General features: G+C 43.2%; 1 protein-coding gene across 1 annotated transcript in view; it reads left to right on the top strand.

Annotated features, from left to right (window-relative positions):
- Positions 1 to 161: 161 nt before the first annotated feature.
- Positions 162 to 27874, top strand: part of lrrk2 (leucine-rich repeat kinase 2) — a 36483-nt gene continuing 8770 nt past the window's right edge. The window contains exons 1-33 of the mRNA XM_052061194.1: positions 162 to 305; positions 1715 to 1800; positions 3196 to 3269; positions 4923 to 5011; positions 7362 to 7499; positions 8336 to 8470; positions 12461 to 12592; positions 13057 to 13176; positions 15040 to 15212; positions 15279 to 15358; positions 15511 to 15617; positions 16560 to 16814; positions 16883 to 17010; positions 17106 to 17250; positions 17325 to 17464; positions 17744 to 17875; positions 18727 to 18897; positions 19075 to 19336; positions 20211 to 20396; positions 20458 to 20570; positions 21259 to 21322; positions 21409 to 21605; positions 22643 to 22893; positions 23030 to 23181; positions 23257 to 23350; positions 23818 to 24004; positions 24092 to 24273; positions 24442 to 24671; positions 24767 to 24894; positions 25248 to 25466; positions 25541 to 25742; positions 26301 to 26389; positions 27057 to 27238. Coding sequence (XP_051917154.1) covers positions 170 to 305; positions 1715 to 1800; positions 3196 to 3269; positions 4923 to 5011; positions 7362 to 7499; positions 8336 to 8470; positions 12461 to 12592; positions 13057 to 13176; positions 15040 to 15212; positions 15279 to 15358; positions 15511 to 15617; positions 16560 to 16814; positions 16883 to 17010; positions 17106 to 17250; positions 17325 to 17464; positions 17744 to 17875; positions 18727 to 18897; positions 19075 to 19336; positions 20211 to 20396; positions 20458 to 20570; positions 21259 to 21322; positions 21409 to 21605; positions 22643 to 22893; positions 23030 to 23181; positions 23257 to 23350; positions 23818 to 24004; positions 24092 to 24273; positions 24442 to 24671; positions 24767 to 24894; positions 25248 to 25466; positions 25541 to 25742; positions 26301 to 26389; positions 27057 to 27238 — 4979 coding nt within the window. The 5' untranslated portion in view covers positions 162 to 169. The remainder of the gene's footprint in view (positions 306 to 1714; positions 1801 to 3195; positions 3270 to 4922; positions 5012 to 7361; positions 7500 to 8335; positions 8471 to 12460; positions 12593 to 13056; positions 13177 to 15039; positions 15213 to 15278; positions 15359 to 15510; positions 15618 to 16559; positions 16815 to 16882; positions 17011 to 17105; positions 17251 to 17324; positions 17465 to 17743; positions 17876 to 18726; positions 18898 to 19074; positions 19337 to 20210; positions 20397 to 20457; positions 20571 to 21258; positions 21323 to 21408; positions 21606 to 22642; positions 22894 to 23029; positions 23182 to 23256; positions 23351 to 23817; positions 24005 to 24091; positions 24274 to 24441; positions 24672 to 24766; positions 24895 to 25247; positions 25467 to 25540; positions 25743 to 26300; positions 26390 to 27056; positions 27239 to 27874) is intronic.

Here is a 27874-nt window from a genome sequence, read left to right on the forward strand (position 1 = left end):
AGGTGAGCGAAAGTTGACTCGGTCTCTCGATGAGACATGCGCGCCAATGCTGTGACTCGCAGCCTCCTGCTCGGTCCCTCTTGCCGGCCGGGCTGTAGCGCCCGCGCGGTCCCCCGGAACCTATCCTCGAGGCTACCATGATCTGACTTTCCGAGGCGCCTTTGACGCGATGGACAACAAAGAGGAACTGGAGGAGAGCCTGAGGAAGCTCCTGGTCAGGCTCAGAAGCCCGCAGGAGGATAGACAGCTGTGCACGCTCATCCAGATCCTGCAGGATCTGCTCTTCCTGTCGCACACCAACCATGGTAGGGGCAATTTGTGGCTGCATGTGCATCACGTTGAGCATCAACCCTTCAACTAGTCCTTCCCCATTGAGCCACTGTCCAACTAGTCATCCAATGACTCTTTCCCAATTAAATCAAATGTCCAATTAGTCCCTCCCTAACAGGTCCAATGCCCAGTCCCCTTTACTGTCCAACTAGACCATAACCTGTAGATCAACAAGTATCCATCGAGACCTTCAATTAATCCTCCTTTGCTGGCTCCAATCTCCAACAAGTCTTTTAATTACTCCATCTCCATAGATCTTATGTCTAGCAAGCCTGAATTGTTCAGAATCAGAATCAGAATCATCTTTATTGGCCAAGTATGTAGAACACACAAGGAATTTGTCTCCGGTATAACACACTGCACTTCAACCAGTCCTACTCTAACTGGTCTAATGTCCGAATAGTCATTTAACTGCTCCTTCCTTATGAAAGCCATTATCTAGCTAGTCCAATATGTACAACTAGTCCCTTCCTTATAAATCTATTGTTAAACTAGTCTTTTGACTGCTCCTTCCCTAATAGCTTCAATGTCCAACTCTTCCCCACAAAATCCAATATATAATTTGTTTTTAGTCTACTCCATCTCCAATAGTTCCAGCGTCCATTTCAGTCTTTCCCAAATGGATGCAGTGTCCGACTAGTCTTTCAACTATTCCTTCCCTATCAGACTCAATGTCCAGCTCCCTTAACGTGTAGTCCTTTCCTGATCCAAATTCTAATCGCCCAAATTACCAACGGAGTTTTCACTGGGAGATATAGATTTAGATGATCTACTTTTTACCAAACATAAATGCCCAACGAATACAACAGCTTCTTCCTTACTAGAGCCAATGCCCAGCTCTCTTGAATGTCTCCCTATTCATTCACTTGTGCAATAGCTCACTTGCCCGACTAGTTCTCCAACTACGCCTTCCCTAACATATCTAATGTCCAACTAGTCCTTCCCCTAATAGAGCAATTGTCCAAAACCCCAAACGTCCAACTACTCCTTCACATCTCGGTCATTGACTTTCCACAGCCCATGCGTCTAACTTGTCCTTCAACTACTCTTTTTCTAATAGATCAAATGTCCCAACTTTCCCAAATGTCCCACTACGACTTCAATGGTTGGTTAATGATCAATAACCTTCACTTGAATGTTACTTTTTTTTCCAAATAGTCCATCACTTGTAGATCAATGACATCTCCTTGTCGATCTTACAGTCTGTCTAACTCATCCTTCACTTGTATTGGTCTGACTTTCCTGAGAACCAATGCTTTCCATTTTCTATCTTCTTAGTAAAGGACACTTCAGAATTTTAGCGGTGCCGCAGAGCAAAACAACACACAAAATTGAATCGGTGTGAAGAACTGAGGGCTAATCATGTGGTCTCTCTTTATGGCAGCGTGCCAGCTGTTTGCCGACAAAGACATCCAGAAGCCGCTCATGGCCACGCTGTCATCACACATGGAGAGCCGTGGAGTCCAGCAGGTACGGTACTTGAACACACCGTAACTGTTCGGGTGCAGTCCTGACTGGAGGAAAGAGACGTCTGTCTATTTGTTTTGTTTGTTTGTTTGTTTATTGAACATAAAACATATACAGTAATAATTTGACAGAAAATAAGGTAGATAAAAAAGTAAAAAGAAAGAAATCAGTCTTCATTCAACACAGTTATGTTCAAGGGAGTAGGATGAAGTAAAAAAACTTATCTAGTCCTACCCCGTTATGTGTTTATATCTACTAAATCATTTTTATATCAATCAGAAAAGAAAAAGTAAGAAGAAGTCTCCATTAAGGCTCATACTTTACCCTTAACCGTGATATTTTCACAACTTTTGGTTTGTATCGGGATTATATACATCCTCACCCTGACACTCTTGTGTCAATTTTCTCTTGTATTCATAATGGATATTTCAATACCTTTCTCTATTTATCAACGTAGTTCTGATTTATCATTTTATTTAATGTTTAGAATTTATCATTTTGACTCTGATTGATGTAGGTTGTTTGTACTATTTTTTTGAATTTGTTTTTGAAATCAGCAAGCGATTTACTCATTTTTAGGTCCGTTTCGAGATTATTCCACATATCAACACCTTTGCTAGATACACTTCTTTGCTTGATGTTTGTTCTTGTTTTGAGTTTTTTGAATAAGTTGGTACCTCTTAATTCATAGTTGCTTTCTCGAATTTCAAAAAACTTCTGAATGTTTTGGCAGAGCAGGTTATTGTATGCTTTGTACATTAATTGGGCGATTTTAAAGTCAATTTCCTCCCAAAAAGCGCACCAGAAGCTCCCGCGAAGATAGCAAATGAAATATTTTCCTCATAACTGATTTTCGGTGGCTTGCTCGAACCTTTATTGTCATTTCTGACATTTATGAACACTGTCTAACGTAAGAGTCCCTTTGAGGCATCACATTTCCAGACATTTGACACCGTTGCTATTCCATAGATTTTTTGGGGGCATTTTGCATTGTTAGTATTAAGCTAGCAAACTTTTGTTAGACGAAATTACATTGTACATTTGAAAAGTATAAATATTCAATTTTTTTTTTTCTCTCAAAATATCTTTAGTTTTATGTCTCAATTTTACTGTAAATGTCATCTGGTAGTGACAAATAAACTGTATGAAATGAGCACTCTTATTTGGAGCACTGTGCAAGTGAGAGTGAAAACAACGGCTAGGAAACACTTAAAAAAGTGCTTTAACAAGTTTAAGTATGTTTTTGATATGTTTAAATATGTTGAAGGTGTATGGGCCCTGCAAACAGATTTGATATTTTTGATCTTTACTCATGGCGCGTAAGATCTGAAAAGTATTCCGGCGATAAAGGGGAGTTTGCTCTACATTGTATGTGAAGACATTATACTCTCGCCACAGGTGGGCTGGTCACTGCTGTGTCAGCTGCTGGAAATTTGTCCAGGCATGCTGGAGAGCTTGAACACACCTCACCAGTAAGTAGCTGCATCACGCTCAAAGTCAATACAATTGCACCGAATCATACTGAGTGAGGGCTGTTTCGAAAAATCTGCCAACTCAGTTTGGGTGGTGTGATAACTTCCTGCATTACGGTATTTCATGCATGTAATGGTACTTACTGAACATTTTTACCTGCTTTCATCAACTGAGATTAAGATTATGTAATTATTACGGTAGTCAGTGGATTAATGATGTATATTTTGTCCTGTTGAATACATGCAGGCAATACCTTTTTTGCTGACAGTCCACTTGGGAGGAGGAATAAGTTTGTTCTCATCTCTCACTTCAGGCATCCATCCAACCATCCATTTTCTAACCCGCTTATCCTCATAAAGGTTGTGGACATGCTTGGGCCGGCCTATCCCGGCTGGCTTTGGGCAGGAGGCGGGGTACACACCCCCTGAACTGGTTGCCAAGGAATCGCAACGTACACATAGAAGAACAACCTTCCGCGCTCACAGTCAGACCTAGGGACAATTTAGAGTGTTCAATTAGCCTGCCATGCATGTTTTGGGAATGTGGGAGGAAACATGGAGTACCCGTTGAAAACCTAGGCAAGCACGGGGAACACGCAAACTCAACACAGGAAGGCCAGAGCCGGAATTGAACCCTGCACCTCTGTTCTGTGAGGCCAACGTGCTAACCAGTCGATCCACCGTGCCGCCCACTTAAGATATAACCTGGGAAATAACATAGAAGTAACTGGCACCAAAAAGGCAACTTCAACCTTTTAATGTTTGGGGTGTAACTGTTTTGCTCTGATGCGGGCCATTTTCAGTTACTGCGATCATTCTTTTTTTTTTTTTAAATTTGGTCACAATATGGGGCACAGCAATAAACAAAACGGCAACCAAAAACATGCCGTGGGCCGCAATTAGCTCCCAGGCTGCACTTTGGACACCCTTGTATCTTTGTGGAGGTTATTTATTGACAGAGAGAGTCATGCAGTAAAACAAGTGAACACTCTTTAAAAGGGGGGGGGAATACTTTACAAGAATATGTTTATATGATGTTGACTGAATATGACATCATGGTTGCTCAGGGCGCAGGTAACGACCAATCATGGCTCAGCTTCAGAACACAGGTGAGCCTTGATTGCTCGTTACCTGAGCAAGCAACTGCTATCATTTTCAGTCAAATGAAAGTGGAAAACGGCCACCCCCTGAAAAACGGGTCGATTTAGCTGCTTAGCTCATATTGCAAACACACACACACACACACACACACACACACACACACACACACACACACACACACACACACACACACACACACACACACACACACACACACACACACACACGCACGCACATAATATGAATCAGAATGCCCGTGTTTAGACTTGTGAAAGCACATAGAACGTAGTCTTGTAAAGAACATTTTGGCGTTGACTTAACCTGCTGTTGCGCGTTATTTCAATAACCAACAGCTTTCAAATCCCTTTTCATTTGACAAACGGTGTCACACTTCCCCTTTTGAGAAGATGTTGCCAGTCATTTCACACATTCCAAAAATGCACCAAGCAGGTTCTGATGAACACTATCACACATGTCAATACAGAATAGGATTAATAGAAATTCTTAACTATATGCCTGTGTGTGCTTGCGCGGGCGTTTGTGTGTGTACAGGCAGATCCTGAGAGTTCTGTCGCAGTACCACGCAGATAGCCGGGTGGCCATTGTTGCGCTCCAAGCTGTGTCCCTCCTTCTACGCTCAGGTACATTCCAGTAAGGGCGGATAACGGTGTCTGTTACCTCGTTTTCGGTTTTGTTTTAAAGTGCTTCCATTTTGCTGCAGCATTTGTTCCCAAGTAATCATAACTAACCACCGTGAGTGTTTTTTTTTTTTTTAATAGACTGGTATTGTTGGCACAACTAAAATAGTGCAAATACACCTTGCAACTTTCTGCATTGTATTCTAGCATATTATTTACTGTTATGCAAACACAAAACAAGTTAACTTGTACCACGTAGTAACGTAAGCTTAGAGGTACCCTGGGAAAGAACATAAACGCAATTTGTACCACGCATTGTCTTAAGTGAAAACGCAACATTAGAAGCGACATAGACATCATTTGTAACTAGAAGTAACAGGACCTAAGAGTAACAAGTAGGAAATTATATCCAAGTTGTACCAGCAACATCTTGTACATGTTAGTAACTTCAGCCAATGTGTAACCCAGGAGGTAACACACATAAAAATAGATTGTAACTTGACGTAACTTCACGTTGAAGTAACCAAACAGTGACTTCAGCTTAGCTGTCACCTAGAAAGTAAGGTCAAAGTAACTTGTAACTGTCAGTAACCAGGGCAAGACATACGCCTAACTTAGGAAGCTATCGACAGTAAAAGTGAGTTGTACCAGGTAAAAACTTGTATCTTGAAGTGTCTTGAGCCCGTACACAACCGAGAAAGTCAATTTACTGTAGATGGAAGTTGTAGCCTACCAGGTTGTAACTTGAGTTAAAAGTTAAGCTAGGAAACAACATGACAGTCTCTTGGAAGTAGCATTAGCATGCACCAGTAAGTAAATTGAACAAAAACATTACCTACAAAGTACCCAGGAAGTAAGGTAGCAGTAATGTTTACTTGGAAGTAACTTAGACCAAGACGTAACCTAGCAAGTAACTTAGAAGTACCGGTAGCTTGTATTTATCTCAGTAATTGGAACTAAGATGTAACCTTACGTGATGTATAGCACGTTTTAGAAAGCAATAACTTGTACCTCGACGTGACATAAGCTAGGTACAATTAATGTGAAAGTGGAATTTGACGTGTTTAGCCTAAAAGTATGCTTATTAATGTCATAAATTAAACATTACAGTTGTTTAGTTGATGAATGAAGCCAATTGTTTAAACAGGAAATGTCTCCCGCTTCATATATCATATATACCGTCCGCACAAATTTTCACATGCCGTATAAGAAAGAAAGATATCCTTTATTCGTCCCACACTGGGGAAATTTATATATAATATATATATATATATATATATATATATATATATATATATATATATACAATACAATACAATACAATACATGCTGATTTATATAGCGCTTTCACAACAGCGGCAGCTGTAACAAAGCGCTTTACAAAACAGTTAACATAACGTAAAATAATAAACACAACATATATAATGCATACAACAAATTCACGGCCACTAATCTGTTCCGACGTGCAAAACAACCATTAAGCCTCAGGCGCTGTCATTGAACCGCACAATTAAGACGCTTTACAAATGCAATTAGCTTACGTTTAATCTGGGAGTTTCCCATTTGTTCGAGTGCGTTAATTAAGAAAGGGTGCTGAATTAGTTCGCTAGTGGAAATATACAACGCTCTCACTGTTTGGTGCTTTTCCTTTGTTGAGAGAAATCTAATCTTGCTGCTCAACTCAACTCGACTGTATTTAAAACAACCAGAGCTGCAGACTAGTGCTGTACATGGAGCAAAAATCATTCAGATGACAACAACCAATAATAACAAATACAGTAGGAAGCACAAAAACAGTCGAACTAAAAATCAATAGTGTCTGGTCCGCAACGATGAGGCACCGGGCAGGGGCGAAGGAGCTCAGAGAGGTAAGGTGGGGCGAGACCATTTAAAGATTTGAAAACAAATAGCAGGATCTTAAAAATAACTCTAAAATGTATGGGGAGCCAGTGAAGGGATGCCAGAGTAGGAGTTATGTGCTCCCGCCGACGAAAATATTTTTCCAGGTCATGCATCTGCTCGGATATTTGTCGCTCAGCAGAGTTCACAGCGCTGAATCATAACTGAGGAAAGAACATAAACATAAACCCTAGAGCAATAAGAATTTTGGATTTTATCCAAGGATTTAATTACGTGATAAATATTTCTCGACATGTCAATTCTGAGTGGAATTTAGGGCAGCAACATTATGACCAGAATGATAATAATGACTATCGGTACTTTGATCAATAAAGTACTCAAGATTATTCATCAAAATTGCTGCTCATCGGAATTTTTGTTCATTTTTAAATAAACTTGTGTTGGAGCACACGAGACATCATCGTGTTTTTTTTTTCCCCTCCTTCTCACGCAGATGCCATTGCTCTGCTGCTGCTGGAAGACGAGGAGGAGGACGTGTTCGGCCTAGTGGTACGGGCCATGAAGGCTTTCCCCACTGGTGAGGAGGTGCAGCTCCAAGGCTGTCGAGCTCTGCAGGCGCTCCTGCATCGAGGTGAGTCTGAAGTGATTGGTCGTGCTCATTCGGCGTGTGACAACAGATTATTTTCCATGCTCTGTCAACACTGTCAAACTTAACAAACAAACAAACAAACAAACAAACAAAAAACAACTATTGGGCCATACAACAATGTCAAGAATGAAGCCGACCGACCATCATGACTTTGTATTCATCAGCCATGCGTTGCCACCTTTGGAATGCAATGTTGGGTGTGGAGCAGACGGAATTTCAATAAATGCTATTTTTGTTGTGATAAAGCTCACACATTACCCTTTTTTTTTTGAATAAACACATTTTCAGCAGCTGTGAAATTTACACATTGCACTTCAAGCAAATGATTGGCAAGTATTGGTTATTTCGCAATTTCCACAAGCTTGAGGACAATGACTTTGTTGTAATCGCCCAATTGCGGAAAACATTTACATTAAAGCTTTAAGTAGATGATTGGCAATACAGTTTCTACAAGTTAGCTCACCGTCAATACTTTAATGAACCAGTTCTGGGCAACCTTGAAATTGGAACATTACTTTAAGCAAGAAGTGTTGTTTGTTAGATATCTCGCATTAGCTCATGACGACAACCTTTGCACTTGAACATTATGTTTTAAAATGATGATTGACAATAAACTGTCTGATACGTTTGATATGAACCGATTGCTGAAATTCAAAACAAGGAGTCATACGCACGAATGTTTCTTCAGACTATTAGTACGGAAGTATTTCAAGGAAAAGTACATTTTGTGTTAAATTATTTTATGCCTTTGATATCGAATGCATCATAACGTTTTACTTATGTATTTATTTTTAACATGAATTATTGTGATGTTGCAGTGAGTGACGAGCACCTGGTGGAGTTTGTGGAGAACCAAGACCATGTGGTGGTTCTCGCTGCACTACATGGGTTCCCCGGTAACCCTATGCTGCTACTTCAGGCCATGAAGGTTCTCCTCCCCCTGTCAAGACCCAGTAAGACCCTCCTCAATCATTATGACCACAATACCATTAAGTATAAATATTATGTAACTCTTACAACAGCCTGTCAATCTGTCAGTTTGTCATTAAAACCCATGTGTGCTCCAAATTAAAAAGGCCTTAAGTTATGCATTTTACAATTTTTGTAATGATGTATTTTCTGTTTGTTTTTTTTTTTTCAAACACTCAAAATGTTCAGAGGCATCTGTGCTATCCATACATATATAGTTTTTATTAGTTCTTTGGGATTTTTTATTCTTTATTTTTTGCAAAAGGAAAAAAAAATTGTGTCTGGAGGTCCCAACCAAGCCTTACTAACAATCCCGACCGGGAGTGTTCATGTAAAATGCATTGGTTTGAAGCCTCCTGCAAAAAGGCAAACTCATTTGCGATCCTCTGGCGCCACCTAAAAGTTGCACAATTGATAATGACCTCAACCCAACAATGTGGCATGCATACATCTGTCCAAGCGAAAACAAAGCGATTGACGTGAAAATCGCGTGAAATGCATGTTTACACATTAGGTTTATGATGCATTCAAAAATATGAATTATAATGGGTCTCTGTGGTGCAAAATATGTAAATTGTGAAGATTAAGGTATCAAAACGTGTTTTTTTTATTATTGCTGCAATGCCTGAGAATTATCAGCCGGTGACGTCATGAAATTTAGGCCATTTTAGAACCCCTCCATAAGTTTCAGCTCTCTCGTGCTTTTCTGAATGCCTTTGCCTTTGATTCAAAGACATCATTTTAACATTTATCGCAAGCGGTGCACTACGAGGGTTAAACGTGAGGTCGCGACAAGCTTGGCCGACATGCAACGCATGTTTTTTTCCTTGCCCTCTGGCATCCGTAATGTGAATCTAGCTGGGTTTAGCTCTAAGTCAACTACATACCTCAAAACAAAACATCCAGCAAGCACTTAAGGGCTCTAGTTTCGCAGCAAGCGCATCTATTGCAATGCGCAAATGCGGCCAAGCCTGATTTGCAAACCAGCGCCTGGCAGGCTGCACGTTTGCAAATTTTCCAGACCTGTCAAAGCCAACCTGGGTGTTAATAACTTGACTTGGCTGGCATCAGCGTCAAAAGCACATGTCAACAGTTTTTAACCGCCGCCTCACGCTTTTCAGTAACTTTGCGTGAATACTTGAAAGCGGATGTGCGCGTGCCATGCTAATGCTAATGCTAAGTGAGCACACCTGTACTCACCAGAAGAAGCGTTCTGAGGTTTTCATTGTGTTAGATGCACATTTTGATGTATATTCAGAGGAAATGCCACGCATGTGTAATACACAGTCGTAGCCTCGTGAACGGGCGGCTCTATTTTAAACTCTTTTTGCCTCATAATGACTTTCATTGAGTAACTACTATTGTAAGGGTGGGGAAAATTTCTGTTTTTCCCTGGCTCCCAAGTGTGCGTAATTATTGTCCTCTTTGAATATGTTTAGGTTCACATTGCCCTGTGTGGAAACGCATGTCTCTGCTGATGTAATGCAGGGACTTATTTAGCCTCCGCACAAATGTAATGAATTATCCGCTCTCTGCGATTTGGCTTGACGAAGACTCTGATTTATACAGTGTGGGAAAGTACTCCATGATTGTGTCATGGCATTTATTCCCACTCGCTTTCTATGAGGTCGCAAACCACTCGGCGACTTGGAATTCTAGAAAAGTTGGTCAGATGATGATAATAATTCACATGCTTGAACCGCAACAAGGGCTCAAACAACTGCTATACATATAATTTGCACCATATTGCGAACATTGGGCCTATCCATCAAGTATGAAATCCCACACTCGTATCCTGCTGAAATAATGCAGAACATCATGAGGAAATGACATAAGTTATACATCTTTTTTTTTTTTTCCAAGATGGCACCCGAGTAGGGAGCCTTCGGCAAGTGCTCTTCAAGAGCCTTGCTTTTTTGTTCTTTTTTGCTGTTTTTGTCTTTTGTTTTGTCACATGTTGTTTGTTGTTTCATTGTGTGGACCTGATATGGACTGTTTTCAGCGCTTTTTGGCCACGACATTCGTCAAAGGAGCAGTATCTGTGCTTGGTGGTTGCGCCTTCTCGGCAGCACGCCAGTACCAGCACAGATTTTGATTGGGAGGAATGTCGGCGCAATTGACTGTCGGTGCTGGACAGACCTGGGGCGCTTGTGTTTTTTGCGCCAGTAATTGGCAGCATTTTTCACAACCCCGATTTGTTCAGTGGCTATGTCAGCGCTGTTGGACAGGAGAGAGGAGCGTTGGCGAAGAGCGCCGATGGGTATTTGGAACCGTGAGTCGCCGCTTGGAATTGAAATGGATTTCCATGGGACAGGAGAAGTGAACCAATCTCTTTTTTCGGCAATGGATGCTACAGCTTCTTGTTGACTTTGAAACTTAGCTTGTAGCCGACGTGTGCACATTTTGAGCATGACGTCTCTGATCCACTGGTTAAAAGACACTTTGATTCTCTCCTCTTTCATCTCAAACTGCTTCAAACAAAGCGTGTGATGGAAAAGTGGTTAGAACTGCATGACTGTCCGTGTTTTATGTTATGTGTTGTTTATTATTTTACTTTATGTTAACTGTTTTGTAAAGCGCTTTGTTACAGCTGCCGCTGTTGTGAAAGCGCTATATAAATCAGCATGTATTGTATTGTATCTTAGCATTGCAGATCGGCCCATGCTAATTGCTTTCGTTCGGGGCTCACTTAGGGAAATTCCTTAGTTGGAGTTCATCAAGTTTAGTTCATTAAGCTTAGTGACCTCTCAGAGCAGAGGTGCATGGTTCGATTCCGGCTGCGGCCTCTCTGTGTGGACTTTACATGTTCTCCTGTGCCTGCGTGGGTTTTCTCCATGCAGTCCGAGTTCCTCCCACATTCCAAAAACATGCATGGCAGGTTAATGGAACACTCTAAATTGTTACCAAGGTGTGATTGTGAGCGCGGATGGTTGTTCGTCTCTGTGTGCCCTGCGATTGGCTGGCAACTGGTATGCATCCTTGAGCTTTGTGTGTGTGTGTGTATCCTGTCATAACAGATATATCCACTCAACTTTATGTTGATATGTGAAACTCATATCCTGTCATTTTTTTCTTCTGATTTGAAAGTGGGTGTAAAATTGAACTTTCCGTTGAATTTCGGGCATCGGTACATCAGACTTTTTTTGCATTCCATCGTTTCCATTTTCATGTCCATTGGTTCAACTAGTGCCTGGTGTTTATTTCCTATTTCACGGATCATGGAAATGACAGCTTGCACCAAATTTGACACAATGCTCCGCCCAACCTCGAATGGCAGAGGCAAAAATGCTAAGCAAGTTGCCCAACTGCCTAGTTCAGTGCATGCCATGCTCTTGAGTCAAGGCACATATTTGTACTTCTGGTGAAATCTGGGTGTGTTTAGTTGAACACAAGGCTATTATTTTCACCAGTGTGCCCAAGGAACATTCGCACGAGCATTCGGGGTTAGTAACAAAAAACAAACAAACCAGCATCTCAGGAAAGTGTCGAGACTTCCTCCCCTGTGTGTGTCATCTGGGATGAGCTACTGGGATTCATTTGGGTAAATTCAAGTACAAGCTCTGCAACTAATTCAAAACGACCTACTTCAAATTTTGGGCCTGGTGTAAATGTAGACCCATCCAGACAATTTAATGTTGAGTGTGGAAATTGTTGACGGGGGCTATTTCCGATTCCGACCGCTTCCAATTGGGGCTAATTTGGGCAGCATAAAAATTGTACGCTTGCATGAGTTTGGTGGGCAAGACCCAGCCCATTAACAGAAATTCCCAAAGAAAAGTCATCATGGAAGAGCAAAAGCTGTGACAAGAAACATTTTCTTCACTTTTCACTCATTCAAGGTGTGTCCCACCCAATACTTCTTGACAGTGTATCATATCCAAACATGACAGAACACTGGCTACTAACTTTACTTAATGTCTTCTAATTGAAATGTATTGACCTTACTCAAAAAGTACGATGATGTCTACTTGCAGGCAGTAACGTGGAGATGTTGATGTCCGGCAGCGCTCGCTGCTATTGTGCCATCATCTCGGCCATGGACGCCTTCCCGCAGGATGAGGAGCTCCAGGAAACAGCATGCTGCCTGTTCCGGAGATTCACATCAGGTCAGGAGAATAATGACAGTTGTTTTGATTTGAATAATAACGATACAGAATCTTCAGCATGTCCGTCGCGCATGCTTTGGCAGGTGGAAAAATAAAATAAAATGAGTTGTTGCAGTATACGGGAAATTCTGTTGATTGCAATTGCATTTGCAATATAGAGAGAATGTAAAATAAAGTTGTGATACAGTATAGTAATTAAAAAAAAAACAAATTACTGTATCACAGGGGGGGGGTTAGTGTGGCGTGTTTGTAAATCAATAACATGCAGCGATAACGGTGTTGAACAAAAAGATCAAGTATGACAATGGAGGCTTCCGTGTTTGGATTGCGTGAACTGGGATGACATTGTGACAAAGGTTTGTGTCAGTTGATTGGGTCGATTTGATTGATCTCTATGCGCCTGCGTGTTCAATTGTGTGTTTGCGTGTACGTATGTGAACGGTTGTGCGTGTGTGGCCACACAGAGAGCTACTACAACATCCTGGTGCTGAACGGCGTGACCCGGGTAGCGGTAAGGGCCTGCCGGACATTCCCCTGCAACGCCACGTTACAGGCCGCCGCCCTCTCCTGCCTGGCAGACCTCAGTGAGGCCACACACGCAAACACACACACACATACACACTCATTAACACGTGCTCTCATTCAAAACGAAAACCATCAGACTCATTACTGCACTTCATACAAAAAAGCTGAACAGCCAAACCTGCTTGAACTCAATGGCTGACTTTTTACTAAAGGCTCAACCAGGTTTGGTCTCATTGTGTCTTGGATTTGACCTTGTTAAGAACCAAGGACAACATAGCCTATGATCAAATTTAGTTTCTTACTTTTGTCATTATTTGGTTTGGGACCAACAGGTGCCACTGTAGGGCTCCCCCTGCAGCTGCACACCTGTTGGTCATTAAGTAAATAGGGCTTTAAAAGGACTCCCAGCCCGACCACTCATTAGGGCTGTTCACACGGCAAGTTTTAGTCCGGTGCTACGCCGGGGCTGCTCCAGTAGAGCGTTCACACGTGCAAATTAGCTCCGGCGTAGTCCCGGAAAAAGGCTTACACCGGATCAAATTTGATCCACCTCAGGGGGGTGGTTTAAAAATTTGCTCCGGAGCAAATGCTCGTTTGCGAAGCAGCACCGATGTAAATTTGCACGTGTGAACGCAACTGGGTTAAATTTGCTCCCGTGGAAATGCTTGTGAAGAGTACGTATGGCGAGAATGCGTTGCTTTCGTGCTCTGTCGGACTTCCGTAATGTGTTTGTTTAATAACGACACAAGACTTGGCTGGTAACATCTTTCCTTTTGTAGGAGACTGGACTGTCTCGGAGTTGTTTGTTCCTTTGTTTTCTGTTCACAACCCCCCGCCTCCCATATAATTTATTTTGTGATTTCCTCTCTTGATTTTCTGTTCGGCGCATTACGTATTTGCTTTTCTGAGTGTCATTGAAGTCATCGTCGATTTAAGTTTTCTTGGGCGGTCACTCTCGAGCAGAAGGCACGGAGACCGAGAAGGAGAAGAACATGCCGGTCCAGTAGTCGCTTGAGTTGCGTATATACACTACGTTTTAAAAAGAACCAACACGACAGCTCGTTTGTTTTCTGTTGTTTTGCTCCGCTGCAGAAACTGCCGTGTGAACCCAAGTGGGGCAGCCCCGACACTGTACCGGGGCTGCCCCGCTCAGCGGCTTTGTACGTGTTAACGCTCCACACAATTTGCCTCGGTGCAAAATATATCGCAACAAAATACATCGGTGCAGCGCCGGAGCAAATGTGTGCCGTGTGAACAGCCCTAAAGTCGGGTCATTGTTTGCTCTTGCTACTGTCATGTTTGTTTGTTTGCTGTTCCTTTGCTGCTGTCATGTTTGTTCTAGTAGTGTTTGGGTTATTGATGGTTTTTGTTTAAGTCATGGTTTTTCTTTGTTATTTTGGACTTTGTTTTGGATTTAGTTTTCTTTGTTTTAAATACAATTAAAAGTACACCCTGCTCCTCCCTCCTGCCTGCTTTTTGCGGTCCACCACCACCACGCAACGTGACAACTTTGACTGTTTATCATGTCCTCACAGAGCTGGGTTGAAAAAGTGTTTCATTATGCAGCTGGCTCTGCATGGAAAGCCCGGCAAGCTGAATTCAAGATTATTGAACAGTTTCCAATAACCAAAAAAACCCTAAACTTGAACCAAAAAAAAAACTCGAACACATTGGACTAAGTTTTTTAATCAGATGGCATACTTGTGTTTTTTAATATCTGTTTATCTTTCATTCTTTATTTGGATTTATTTTACGAAAGCTTTTGTTACTACTACTTGCTACTACTGCCTCTTTACCAGATCACTTACAAAAAAATGCCGGGTTAAATGTAGATTGAATACCATTAAAACTATGTACAGTGCAAAAGATACAAAACATAGACAAAGCTATCACATGAAAGCGCGTGACGTTGTGCTCTTTAGCATCCAGCATGGTGCAGAGTAGAGCGGCGGCCGAGCAGGGTTTGGAGGACGGCGAGGCGGAGGAGAACCGCGGGGGCAGCTCGGAGCATGTGGAGGACTTGGACTTAGACCTAGGCTGGATGGGGGTCTGCTGCACCGCACTGGATGTCCACGCCGCAGATCCACATGTTCAGGTCGGGCATAGCAAATCCATCTTCGAAAATGAATGAAACGCAAAGAAACCCAATGCCTCCTTGCAGGAAGCTGCATGCTGGGCCATTCACAGTCTGTTGGTGCACGGAGCAGGAAGGAGGCGTCCAGAAGAGGAGCAGGATGATCGGTACTCTTCATCAATATTACATACACCTCATGCACCAAAGTTTTTTTTTTTTAATCGATCCATTGATTAGGAGATGCGACTCAACATTTTTGCTTGTAAAATGTCAAGAGTTGATAACCATTTTGTGGTCCAAATTGTGCGTGTATTTTCAGGACTCCTGTTCACAGACAGCTGATGGCGGCCATGTTGCTTCATTCCTCCTCCCCGTCCGTCTTCGAGGCCGCCACCAGCGCCATCGCCACGCTGGTCAAGCAAAATCGTAAATGGGCCGCGCACACACACACACACACACACACACACACACACGTATGCACACATTTGGCATTTACAAATGCACAAGAAAGAACTCAGACAACGCACATACAGTACCAACTTTTAAATCCCAGATGGGGAGAAGGACCTAAATGCTGAGCTTGGGGTGGCAAATCAGATTGTAATACTTATATGTTTATTGTGTGTTTACAAACATGGTGCGTGGGAGATGTGAGTGAAGGAAAACTGTTCCTGTTTGGTGGCAGGTGTCTGTGCGCTGAGTCCAAGCAGGCAAGGAACAGGATGCACAACTGGCATGCGGAGAGCGAAAACAGGAAGCATACAGGAGAAATGAGAAAATGCGCGGACATAGCAGGATAACTATCATGAATTCAAGGCAGAAAAGGCAAAGTGGCTGGATATTCAAACTCGACATTGATTGTTGACGATCTACTGACAAGGTTACATAGAAAATGCTCACACTCATTGACACAAAGACACGTAAAATGCACCAAAATATTTGAAATGCATACAAACATTCACGCACAAACCTTACAGGATGAATACACACACAATGCATGTGCAACAAAACAAAACTGATACACAAAAGCAAACACGCAAAGCATACACAGGCAACGGTAAAAAAGGAGGAGGATAGGGGTCGGCTGCCCCATGAATAGCGAAAATCCGGGAACAATTTCCACCCATTCAATCGGATATATAAATGTAAAAAATGAAATTAATATATTTTTACTCAGATCATTTTTAATATAACACCATGACATGGTCTCCCCCTCAAAAAAAATTGCAAATAATGAATATTTTTTTTGAACCTGCAAATAGGTGAAACCACAAGTTCCGACTGAAAATATACAGGGGTCCTCTCTATGTGTACAGAAACCTTTTAATGACTTTATATTTAAAGGAATAACTTACTTTGGTGTTGTAGCTAAGATGCGCTCCACGCTGCTGTCCAGCGGCCTCCATGTCAACGTGGCGGAGATGATGAAGAGGCACCTAGCCTCCTTCCAGGTGTCAGTCAGCGCCTGCCGCCTGCTGAGCCTCCTCTTTCAGGGCCGGACGGCCGGCCTGGACGAGCTCAACATGGCCGTGGGTCAGATCCTGAGTGTCATGAAGTTCCACAACTTCCAGCCGGAGGTTCAGCTGGAGGCCCTGCGGGCCAGCCTGGTCTTCCTCTGTCCAGGTATGATTCAGTCTGTAGACCTGAAGTCAGAATGCTCCTGCTGCATGCGGCATGCTAAACTTTCCCAGACCGGAGCTTACGAGAGCACGGCACCTCGGTGGCAGACCCCGACATGGTCGATGTGTCCCTGAGGGTCCTAAAGAACCAGTGTGTGGTGGAGGGAGCGCATGCAGTCTATCTGGAGGTCCTCAATAGGGTACAAATGCCGCAGTGTCATGACCGTCTGGCACAATATTACAGCGGTGCCTCTATATTGTCATTCTGGGACCGGTTTCTTCTGTCTGTGTACAGTTCATCAGGTGTCCGACCATCCAGGTGTACGGCTTAAAGGTGCTCTCCGCTCTGGCCGACTGCTCGGGTGCAGCGGACCTGCTCTGCCAACAGGGGGCCATTGACACTGTGCTCCACACGCTGCAGATGTTCCCGCAGGATCGAGGTGCGCTCATATAATCCCTGCTCCAAAAGATAAATAAATAAAATGAAAATTCATGCTTCCTTCCAATCTGACAGAAATTCACTACTGGGGTCTGACCCTGCTCAGCTACCTGGTGTCCAAGAAGAAGCTCTCCAGGATGATTGTCCCCGTCCTGGCCTCAGTCTTGGTGGCCTCACTGGGCCAGTACAAGGAGGATTATGACTTGCTGCTCAAGGTATCGAGCATCCTGCATCATTTGCGGCTCACGTGCCCTCGAATGTCACAGATTTGCATTGATTTCAATCTAGTGTGAAGATTAAAAACTGACTGAAAAAGGGAGAAAACATTAGAAACAATTTGTGCCTTCATTCAAACCAACACATTTGGGAGTATATTTTTTTCACTGATAAAAAATATATATCTATATCTTTGTATATATATATCCATATATATAGAGAGAGAGAGACACACACACATTTTCTTCTTTTACAAACTCTGCATGTGTCTTCCGCAGTGTTTCCAGGTGGCATTGAGGATGCTGGATGCCTGTTCGGGATCGGCTATGGAGCTGCAGAGGGAAGACTTTGACCGCCAGATATTCCAGCACCTTCGAGAGTCTGACATTCCTGAGCATGGCAAGAATCCAGTATGTGATAACACAGGGACTTGGTTAGAGCGAGGTTATTTAAGTAAACCAAAACGAATGAAACCACATTTTCGTGAACCAAATAACAAATCAAAACAACCTTTATAAGCATTAAACAAAAACGAACTGAATTTACATTTTATGTTTACAAAACGTACTAAAACTTACTATAATTGCACTGAAAATGCCCTTTGGTTTCATCTTTGGCGACTGGGGATGATTTTAAAATGTATTTATTTCTGTATTGCGGCACGGGAATTAGATAGAGGAAGGTCAAACAGTCGTCTGGGAGTTGTGGTCCTGATACTGTCTGTTTCTGAGAATTAAAAAATATTGTATATTCTACACCCGGGTTTAATATTCCTCAAGAGGAATTCAAGCCACAAATCCACTTTAGAAAGTGGCAACTTGGCAAAAAAGGGATCGAAAGTGAGACCATCTTGGTTTACACATTAGGGTTGTGATGTATCTACCGGGTAACTTTTGAAGCACCATGATGCCCCTGCTGATTTAAAATCTTTTCTTACAGTCCCTGTGTTTGATTTGTGGATGATTGTTTTTAAGATGTTTATTAATAACTGTAAGTAAAGGTTTTGTTTCATCTTGCATGAAAGAACGACGCAAAATGAAAAAACGAATACTAAATCTAATTTTAAAAATACAAGTAGTAAAAAAACAAAAACGACATTGCTCTGAGAGCAAATGAAAACTTATTGAACTTGAAAAAATACCACTCAAAACAAAATAAAAATGAACTATAATGAAAATTCCAAATCTATTTTAACCTTGGATTAGAGATGACATTTTGAGACTGAAATGGACACTCCCCAATCCTTTTTGTATAACCTCAGCTCCGTCGGTCAGCGTGTTTGGCTCTGTCCAAGATGTGCGCCAACTCTGAGCTACACTACAACATGCTGGAGAAGGCGTGTGAGGACGGAGACACAGTCATGGCAGAGTGCCTCATCGAGCTCGGGGCCGACGTCAACAAGAAAACCAAAACGGAGTCGCTCATCTACCAGGTATGCACACCAGTATATTGCATGGCCATTGATCAAACTTCTCTGCCCGCAAATAACGAAAAATACAGTGAACCAACCGCCGTTTATTGGTCAAGACGCATCCCAGGTGAAAATCTGGAATACAGAGAGGCCATAACCCAAATTCTGACCCGTGCTTCCACTGGGTGTGTGGTCCAGGTGTGTGAGAAGGGAGGCCCGCTAGAACTGGTGCTGCTGTTGAGCCAAGGCGCCCACGAACAGCACCTGCGCCGGGCCCTGGCCGTCAGCGTGAAGCGCAGCGACGGGCCGATGGTCATCCAGCTGCTGGGTCGTCTGGGCCTGGACCTCAACAACAACGCCTTGTGTCTCGGTGGTTTTCGCCTTGGCCGACTGGACGCCGCCTGGCTCTGCCCCCTGCTGGCCCAGAGAGGCAGGCTGCGCAGTCTGCGCTACAGCAGCAGTAAGAAGGCTTAATTTCCTTTAAAAAAAAGTGTTTTAATGATTGTTTTTGAAAGTTTTTTTTTTTTTCCGGAAAATACGAGGCTTGAGTGGTCGACCTCACAGTGCTGAGGTCGTGGGTTCGATCCCGGCTCCGGCCTTCCTGTGTGGAGTTTGCATGTTCTCACCGGGCCTGCGTGGGTTTTCTCCGGTTCCTCCGGTTTCTTCCCACATTCCAAAAACATGAAAATTGTCGCTAGGTGTGAGTTTGAGCGCAGATGGTTGTTTGTCTTTGTGTGCCCTGTTTATATTTGTCTTTATTTAATCTCACAAGTATAAATACAAAAGTCAAATCTAACCTACGCAAGGAAGAAAACAAGGAAAAGGAAAATTCTTGTAAAAAAACCCCCAACAAATTATAAGTGCGGTACAGTATTTTGGTTAGGACCAAGAGCTCGAACACATTGTTTCTTTTTCATTCATAACACTCAAGGCTAAATAGGAACTTAGCCTACATTCCACTGAAAGCACACCTCAACGTCAAATGGGGTCATTTACCACTAGGTGTGGCTAGGAGGAATTATGGAGACAAAGAATGATGTTAAAAATAGGCAGAAGCGCAGAACCTTGCAGAAAGGTTTTTGTCATTACTAAAACTGGCTCCGCATCATCAATATCAATCAAATCCCCTCTGACACTTTTGGAGTCGGAAAATAACGCCGATATTGGCGACCCTCAACTTCCAACTGTTTCTGATGCAGCACCCAACTCTTGCCGGTGAAATGATCGTTTTCACAACGACACAGGTCTCGAGGTTGTGGCGATCGAGAATTTGGCTGAAACGGGAAAAACCCAGAATAAAAACTAAATTACGAAATGTGCGTTCTGTTTCGAAGGTAAAGGAGCCAGCTTGGCACGCTACATTCACTCCTTGCAGCGCTCAAGGACCCCGGGAGCTCCTCTGAAGTCCCTGGGTGACCCCTGTCTGACGTCCGGATACATCTCTGACGAGAGCGATGACTCCAGCTTCAGTTTCCTCTCCGTGGACGAAGGCCTCTTCCTCGACGACATGGAGAGTGATGGTACGGATGGCATTTACTCACGCCTGGTGTGACGTGTTATTAATCCTTTTCGGTTCTCTAGGGAGCGATTCATTGACGGGGGTCTCCCTGAAGCCGCACAACAACTCCACAGAGGAGCTGAGGTGGGGCTCGTTCAATAGGAACCATGGACGCCGCCGACACGCCAGTGCGGAGGTACTTGAAATATTACATATACATATCAATGGGTAGGGATGGAAGGGGTTTTGCCCATCTAGACTGTGAATTTCCGGTTGGGAAACCTTTGTAATGACAAAAGAATCCCTGTAGATGGCAGTGTTGCTTCACTTTGGATTTGAGATCAACACAGTTTTTGAAGAGATCAAGATTAGGTTATACGTTTCGCCATGTCACGTCAAATGAACAGAATTTGTTTATGCTATATATAGAATGTGTGCCGGTAGGCAGTACAAAGTGTGTGTCAAGAAAAAATTGGCTAAGTTAAAAAAAACAAACATTGATGTTCAACTCGAACTACACATTGAGTCAGCATTGCTCCCCGCGCATTTCAAAGTTGTGTCTGTAATACATTATTTTGCCATCAAAAGAACTTTCGCAGTCTTGCTCTTGTTGTTATATCGTTTGAAGTGTCACAAAGACAAAATCTATTCGCGTTAAAGTCACCATTCTGCTTGGTCAGAAATTACTCAACGCATGTTCCATTGGTGATTACCAAAGAACGGAAAAGCTGGAAACTATTTTTGTTTCTGGTGTAAGAAGAAAGTCTGCCCTTTCTTTTGGGAGGTAATTCAGTATTGAAATTATCACAGAACACATCATTCTGTGGATATTGAAATAGCAGATAATTTTTGTGTCCAACATGTTTAAACATTTCTTTCCCCAGAGTGGTCCAATAGATGGCGAACACACCGAGCATGCACACAGACGATATGGAAGGCACCCAAAAAGTATTTGAACACATCTATTTTCATCAATGTCGTTTTTGATCCAATTGTCACAAATGAAAATCAGTGGAGTTGGATTTCATTTCTAGCGTTCGGGTCTCTGGAGATTTCATCGGCGCTTCCCAAGGAGAAGGAGAGGATCCGCCTCCTGGACCTGTCGGGGAACGAGTTGGACTGCCTGTTGTGCCTGATGGACCACGGGCCGGTTCAGCAGCAGCTGACTCACCTCCTGAGACTGGACCTCAGCCACAATGTCCTGCTGGAGTTTCCCCCTGCGCTCTGTCAGGTGCCAATAAGCCGCAATGCAAAATCTGTTCGAACTCTTACGGTAGCATGGGTGCTTCAAAGACAAACTACAAGCAAGACTCTGTTTTATGCTGCAAGACCAAGTTTGAACTGCATATCTCTCTACCTTCTTAAAAGAATGGCCTAAGTCATTTGTTGACCCCCCCGGCCCCAAAAAATATCACAGATCATTTAAAAACAGGTCATTCAATTCTACCCATGCAATGATTAATAAATATAGTGTAATCAATATTTGGTTAAAGTTTTTGTGTTTTGTAAAAAAAAAACAACAAAAAAAAGAATACAAGAACAATAACCTAACTTGACAGTTACGCGATGGAAAATGAGAAACATTTGTAAGTTTTTTTGTCACCTGGAGGCGGAGCATGGCAAAAAATATTGGTCACCCCCCCCCTCCCCCATTGTTTCTATTGTGTCATGAATCCAACGGAAAAATACAGGAAAATGTAGTCCTCAAAGCCAGTTTCACTCACTCACCATCTTAAACTTTGGCGGACACTTTTTCATGAATGAACCCACCAAAAACATCTCGCAAAAGCAAGTGCAAAAACATACCAGAAGTCTTCAGTTTTGGTTTGAAGCATCCATTTTAGGTAAATTTGACAAATGAACTTGACCTTGGGAAATCTATTGTGTGTATATGCAATATGTGGGTGGGGCTAAACATCTAAACATTTGGATCTTTGTCTTTTTAAGTGGGTCTCAAATCTCAAGAAGCTAAACTGGAACACACAGAAAGTCGACCATTTTGGTTTGATACGGCCGTCTTTGGGTTATTTTGGCCACTTTCAAGTGTGCTTTCAAAGACTAAGACCTCTTTTCATCAGATTACTACTCAAATCGAAAGAACGTTGAATAAAATAAGAAAAACAGATGGACAACGCTAAAATACAAAACATTTGAGTGATTGCCATTATTAGTTTGCAGGGCATGTCGACAACCTTAGCTAGCGCGCCCATCAAATACAAAAACTACAAATTCAGCTTCACAACCTCAACTTGCTGTTTTCTGGTGCAGAGTTTAAGCAGCTTGACCCGACTGGACCTGCAGGGCAACCAGCTTCAGTCCCTTCCGGCGGAGCTCCTCGCGTTGCCGGCGCTCGCCACGCTCAACGTGTCGCGCAACTGCGTGGGCCCCCATCTCACCTTTGACGCTTCGGCCGCCTGTCCGTCCCTGCGGCAGCTCAACTTGTCCTTCAACAAGCTGACCGCCTTCCCACGCCAGCTGGGGCGGGCCACACAGCACCTAGAGGAGCTGCTGATGGAAGGGTAGGATCCCCCCCCCCCCCCCCCCACACACACACACACACTGCCCCACCACCACCACCACCACCACCACCAAATAGTCAGATGCTAACACTTCTCTGACGTCAGAACAATGTTGACTGTTGGCTGCGGTCTTCAGGAACAACGTGGCCGATCTCCTCATGCCCCCGCCGCACCTCCCCGAGCTCAAACTGCTGGACGTGAGCAAGAACGCCGTGACGGACATCTCGCCCAGCTTTCTGACGGGCTGCCCCAAGCTGGAAATCTTCAACGCCTCCTCCAACAAAATAGGTGAGTGACTGGATATGAAAAGACGATATCAGGTACGCCCGTTCTGGCTCATAACAAGATAATTATCGGTTTCAGATTCCTTGGAACAGCTCCCAGCAAAGCTTAGCACTCTGAAACTTGCCAACAACAATTTCTCCGTCGTTTCTGAGGCCATACTGTGCCTGCCTAAGTGAGTGTGAATGCATGAAAAACTTTTCATTCACCTTCTGACTTGTGATGTATTCTATCGTCAGTGTCCTGTGAAAAACACATGCATCCATTTTTGTCATGGTTAAAATTTACATGATCCCATTCACATAAAAATTTTAACCATGACAAAAATGGAGATAGGTGTTTTTCACAAGACAGCCACGATGAAAAATGAACTGAATTATGTATTTGTATGGTGTGGTTTATTATGTTTTAAAATATATATATTGCAGATTAAGAGTAATTTTAGTCATCGAATATATTTTGTTTTTATTTAAATGTGATTAAATGTCTTTTTATTTATTTTTCAAACAATCAGCACTCATCGATGATCACTGTTACTGTATATTGAGTGTATTTTCCTTTTAGCCTGGAGCAAAACAGTGTCAATGTGCAGCCGATATTTTTTCCCTGCAATGAAACGATCATTTTTTTGTTTACCCCCAGCTTGAGATCAGTGGACATGAGAACCAATCACATTGCGGTATTACCGGGCCCGGGCTTGTGGCTGTCGAGTAACCTGCGCGAGTTGATGTTCAGCCACAACATCATCCACGAGCTGGATTTAAGCGGCCCCGTCCACAACTGGAGCCGATTGGAGAAGCTGCACTTGAGCAATAACAAGCTCACTGAGGTGAGCTGAATGTTGGGCAGCCGCAGCAACCGAACCAAAGGAGCCAAAAAAAAAATCCCATCATTTTTTTATGGTGGTTGGGATCAGATCCCGCCGGAGGTCGGTCTGCTGGAGGGTCTCACTTCTCTGGATGTGAGCCGCAACGCCGGACTGCGCTCCTTTCCCGACGAGATGGGCAGGCTGGGCAGACTTTGGGACCTGCCGCTGGACGGCCTGCGACTCCAGCTGGACCTCAAACTGATCGGAAGCAAAACCAAAGACATTGTCAGGTAGGACCTCGACGAAGATATGGACTCGCCTATTTGGAAATGGAGTGAAAAGTGAACTTTTCAAGGGCTCTTCCTCCAGAACCGACCTGTCCCATCTTGGCTTTTGCATAATTTAATTATATTGATTTTTGAGTCTGATCTTAAGAATATTCCTTCTCCTTTGTTCAGGTTTCTGCAGCAGCGTCTGAAGAAGGCCGTTCCCTATTACCGGATGAAGCTCATTGTGGTGGGGAACGCCGGCAGTGGGAAGAGCAGCCTGGTCCGTAAACTGATGAAGCTCAAGCGCTCGCAGCAGGCCTCCTCCAGGCGGATGGCCAACGCCACCGTGGACGTACGCGACTGGACCATTAAGGAGCGGGACAAGAAGAAGATGGTGCTGAACGTCTGGGACTTCTCCGGTGCGTCTTGGTCTCGTGCTTGCGGGTCAGGGTCAGCGGCAAGGCCTTTTCTGCCGACCGAAACACTTGTGAACAATTGTCCCGGTTGTGAACAGGTGGCGACGAAGTGTGCAGCTCGCAGCCTCATTTCCTGTCCCCCAGAGCACTCTACCTGGTGGTGCACGACCTGAGCAGAGGAGCCCAGCAACTGGACGCGCTCAAGCCTTGGCTTTTCAACATCAAGGTTAGAATAAAGCGAAAACACCAACCTGAACCGAACCTAATCGCAACGCACTGACCCACTCACACATCTGACCTCGATCCGCAAATCCAAGGACCCAACCCCAAATCTCCTCTTTCCTCATGCCAACCATCACCCAATTCTAAATCTCGCCACTTTTTGTAGCCAAATTAAATTAAACCGCCCTCTTTTTCTAAATCAAAACCCTTTTCTTATTCCTCCTTCCTTCATTTTAAATCAAGCCAATGAAACGGAAGTAACTGTTCTGAAATGTGTTGTTTTTTTTTTTTACAGTGGTGCTTGTAATGTTTTAGAAAGAAACCAAATGTGTCCAAATGTTTCACATCCTGATGAAGGCGGTGGCTCCTTTCTCTCCGGTGATCCTGGTGGGAACTCACATGGACGTGAGCGATGACGTGGCGTTCCAAGCCTGCCTTACCAAGATCCGCGAGGAACTGCTCAACCACCAGGGCTTCCCGACCATCCAGAACTACTTCACCGTGTCTGCCTGCGATGACTCAGACGCCGTCGTCCGGCTGCGCAAGGCCATTGCCAAGGAGGCCGCTGACTTCAAGGTGGCTCGACGCTGACATCATCCCGTCCAAATGCCTTTTCCTCACACCCCGCCTCGTCTCCTTCCGTCCGGCAGATCCAGGGTCAGCCCGTGATGGGCCAGCTGGTTCCCGACAGCTACGTCGAGCTGGAACGCAGGCTTCTCCAGGAGAGGACCAGGGTTCCGAAGGAGTTCCCCGTCCTCACACGCCACCAGCTCCTGGAGCTCATCCAGGAGAGTCAGCTGCCGCTGGAGGAGGCGGAGCTTCCCCACGCCATCCATTTCCTCAGCCAAGCCGGTCAGTGTGAGGCTGCTAATAATTAGTGGAGGGTGCCTGTGCTGACAGATGGGCCAGGTCATTCGTATATGAGATTAAAAAAAAAAAGAAGTAAAATGCAATAGTCATGTGAAAATGTCTCATTATTTATAATTATCTTTTAAACAATTAATTACTATTGTTCAATTCTAGCCAGTTATTTCATTACATTTCGTTAAAATGTCTTGGTAAAATAGTTTACTATACACTTATTTGTTTATTTCATTATTTACGATACAATGTTTGTAAAATTATTTTTTGTATTTAAATTCTATTTCCAATATATCACTCAAACAATCATTTAATGGGAAATGAACGTTTAAAAAATATTAAGACCATTTGGATGGCCCAATTTGATGGAAAAAAAACCTAATATTTTTAAAGCATTCTGAAGAGTGTAAAAATGCTTAGTCGACTACATCGACGAACAGAAACTTACTATGCCCACCCCAGGGTACAGCACATTAGCTCATCACCGTAAAAGTCAAAAGCCTCAGTTTAGAGCATTTTTTTTGTTTGTTTGTTTGCGTGTACCTTCAGGGGTCTTACTGCACTTTGACGATCCCACCCTCCAGCTCCAGGACCTCTACTTCATCGACCCACAGTGGCTCTGCAACATCCTCTTGCAGGTTCGTCCTATTTTAGTGATTTCAATGTACAGTGTGTAGAATCTATTGCCATCTGGTGGCGAATCAATAGAACGCAATGACTTAAGAGCGGCTCAAAGCTCTGCTCTCCATCGTGCTGAGACGGGCAGACGGTACAGATAGGTGAAGGGACGAGGAGGATTTGAGGGAACGGAAATTCACAGAGACGGTGAGCTATCGAGGATAACACCCAGACTCATAAGGTGAAGGGAGGGGGACACAGTGGAGCAGTCAATAGTGAGGGGCAAAATATCGCCTTTGAATCAGCTGGATTTGGCACAGACAAGGAGGAGTTCTGTTTTATCGCTGTAGAGTTTGAGGAAGTTAAAGGTGAACACAGATTTCATTTCTGAGAGGCAAAATGAGAGGGAGGAGGGTGGGATGGAGGTGTCGGGTTTGCTGGAGAGAGGTAGAGCTGTGTGTCATCCGTGAAGCAGTGAAACTGTATACCAAAGTTATGGAAACTATTGCCAATGGGGAGGAGGTAGCTCATGAAGAGGAGGGGCCCCAGGACAGAGCCCCGGGGCACACCTAAAGAGATAGTGGAGGGCTGTGAAGTGAAGGATTTTACTTGGATGAACTGATGGCCTTTCTTTCCAAGTTTGTGCTTTGTCATCTAAAAGCAACACTTTCTTCTTATTGGGTGCAGAAACTGACCCTCAAGGATGGATTGAAACATTCTCAAGGAGTCGTTGAGCGCTCATCCATGGAAAACTTTCTGCTAGAGGCCAAGTGTTTCCCCAGCAGTCATGCCACACACTACTTGAAACTTCTGGAGAAATTCCTGATCGTGCTACCCCTTGGAAAAGATCAGCTGCTTGTGCCCAGCAGGTACACACACTGAGTTAAATGTGCACCACACTGGACACATCATAAGGTACACTTGCATTGTCTTGAAGAAATATATGCTCGGAGAATAACTGGAGTATTACGAGAACACAGAACAAAATACTAATACCATCATAAATGGTTTTTAAAAAATCTGTAAACTCCTCAAAAATGCTATGAAATCGTTACAATTAAAACAAATACACTTAAGACAATACTATGAAATAAATTTGAAGAAAGGTGAGATCATGTAATGTAAAAAATAATATAAATACAAAGCACCAATTCAAAATTCAAATCGATTTTTGTAGTAAAGTAATAAATGAACCTCAAAATCCTTAAAACAATTTGAAAATAGTTAAAATAGTGCCGCTAATAAAGTGCTTACTTATAAATGTTTCTTTTTAATCAACACACTCAACAACTATATAAAATGGTTTTAATTTAAAACATACTGTCTTGTATTAACAATGTATTAAAAAAAATCCCTTATAAAATAATAAAAATTAACTTTGAATTTACAAAAAACATCGGAAGCTAAATATATCTTATCCCGCTAAATTGCAAATGAATCTCTATAGATTGTATTTTTTTAATACGTTTGAAAAATACAAAATTAAGTAAAAGTCAAGTCAAGTC

Source organism: Hippocampus zosterae, chromosome 3 (assembly GCF_025434085.1).
Source record: "Hippocampus zosterae strain Florida chromosome 3, ASM2543408v3, whole genome shotgun sequence".
Classification (NCBI taxonomy): Eukaryota; Metazoa; Chordata; class Actinopteri; order Syngnathiformes; family Syngnathidae; genus Hippocampus; species Hippocampus zosterae.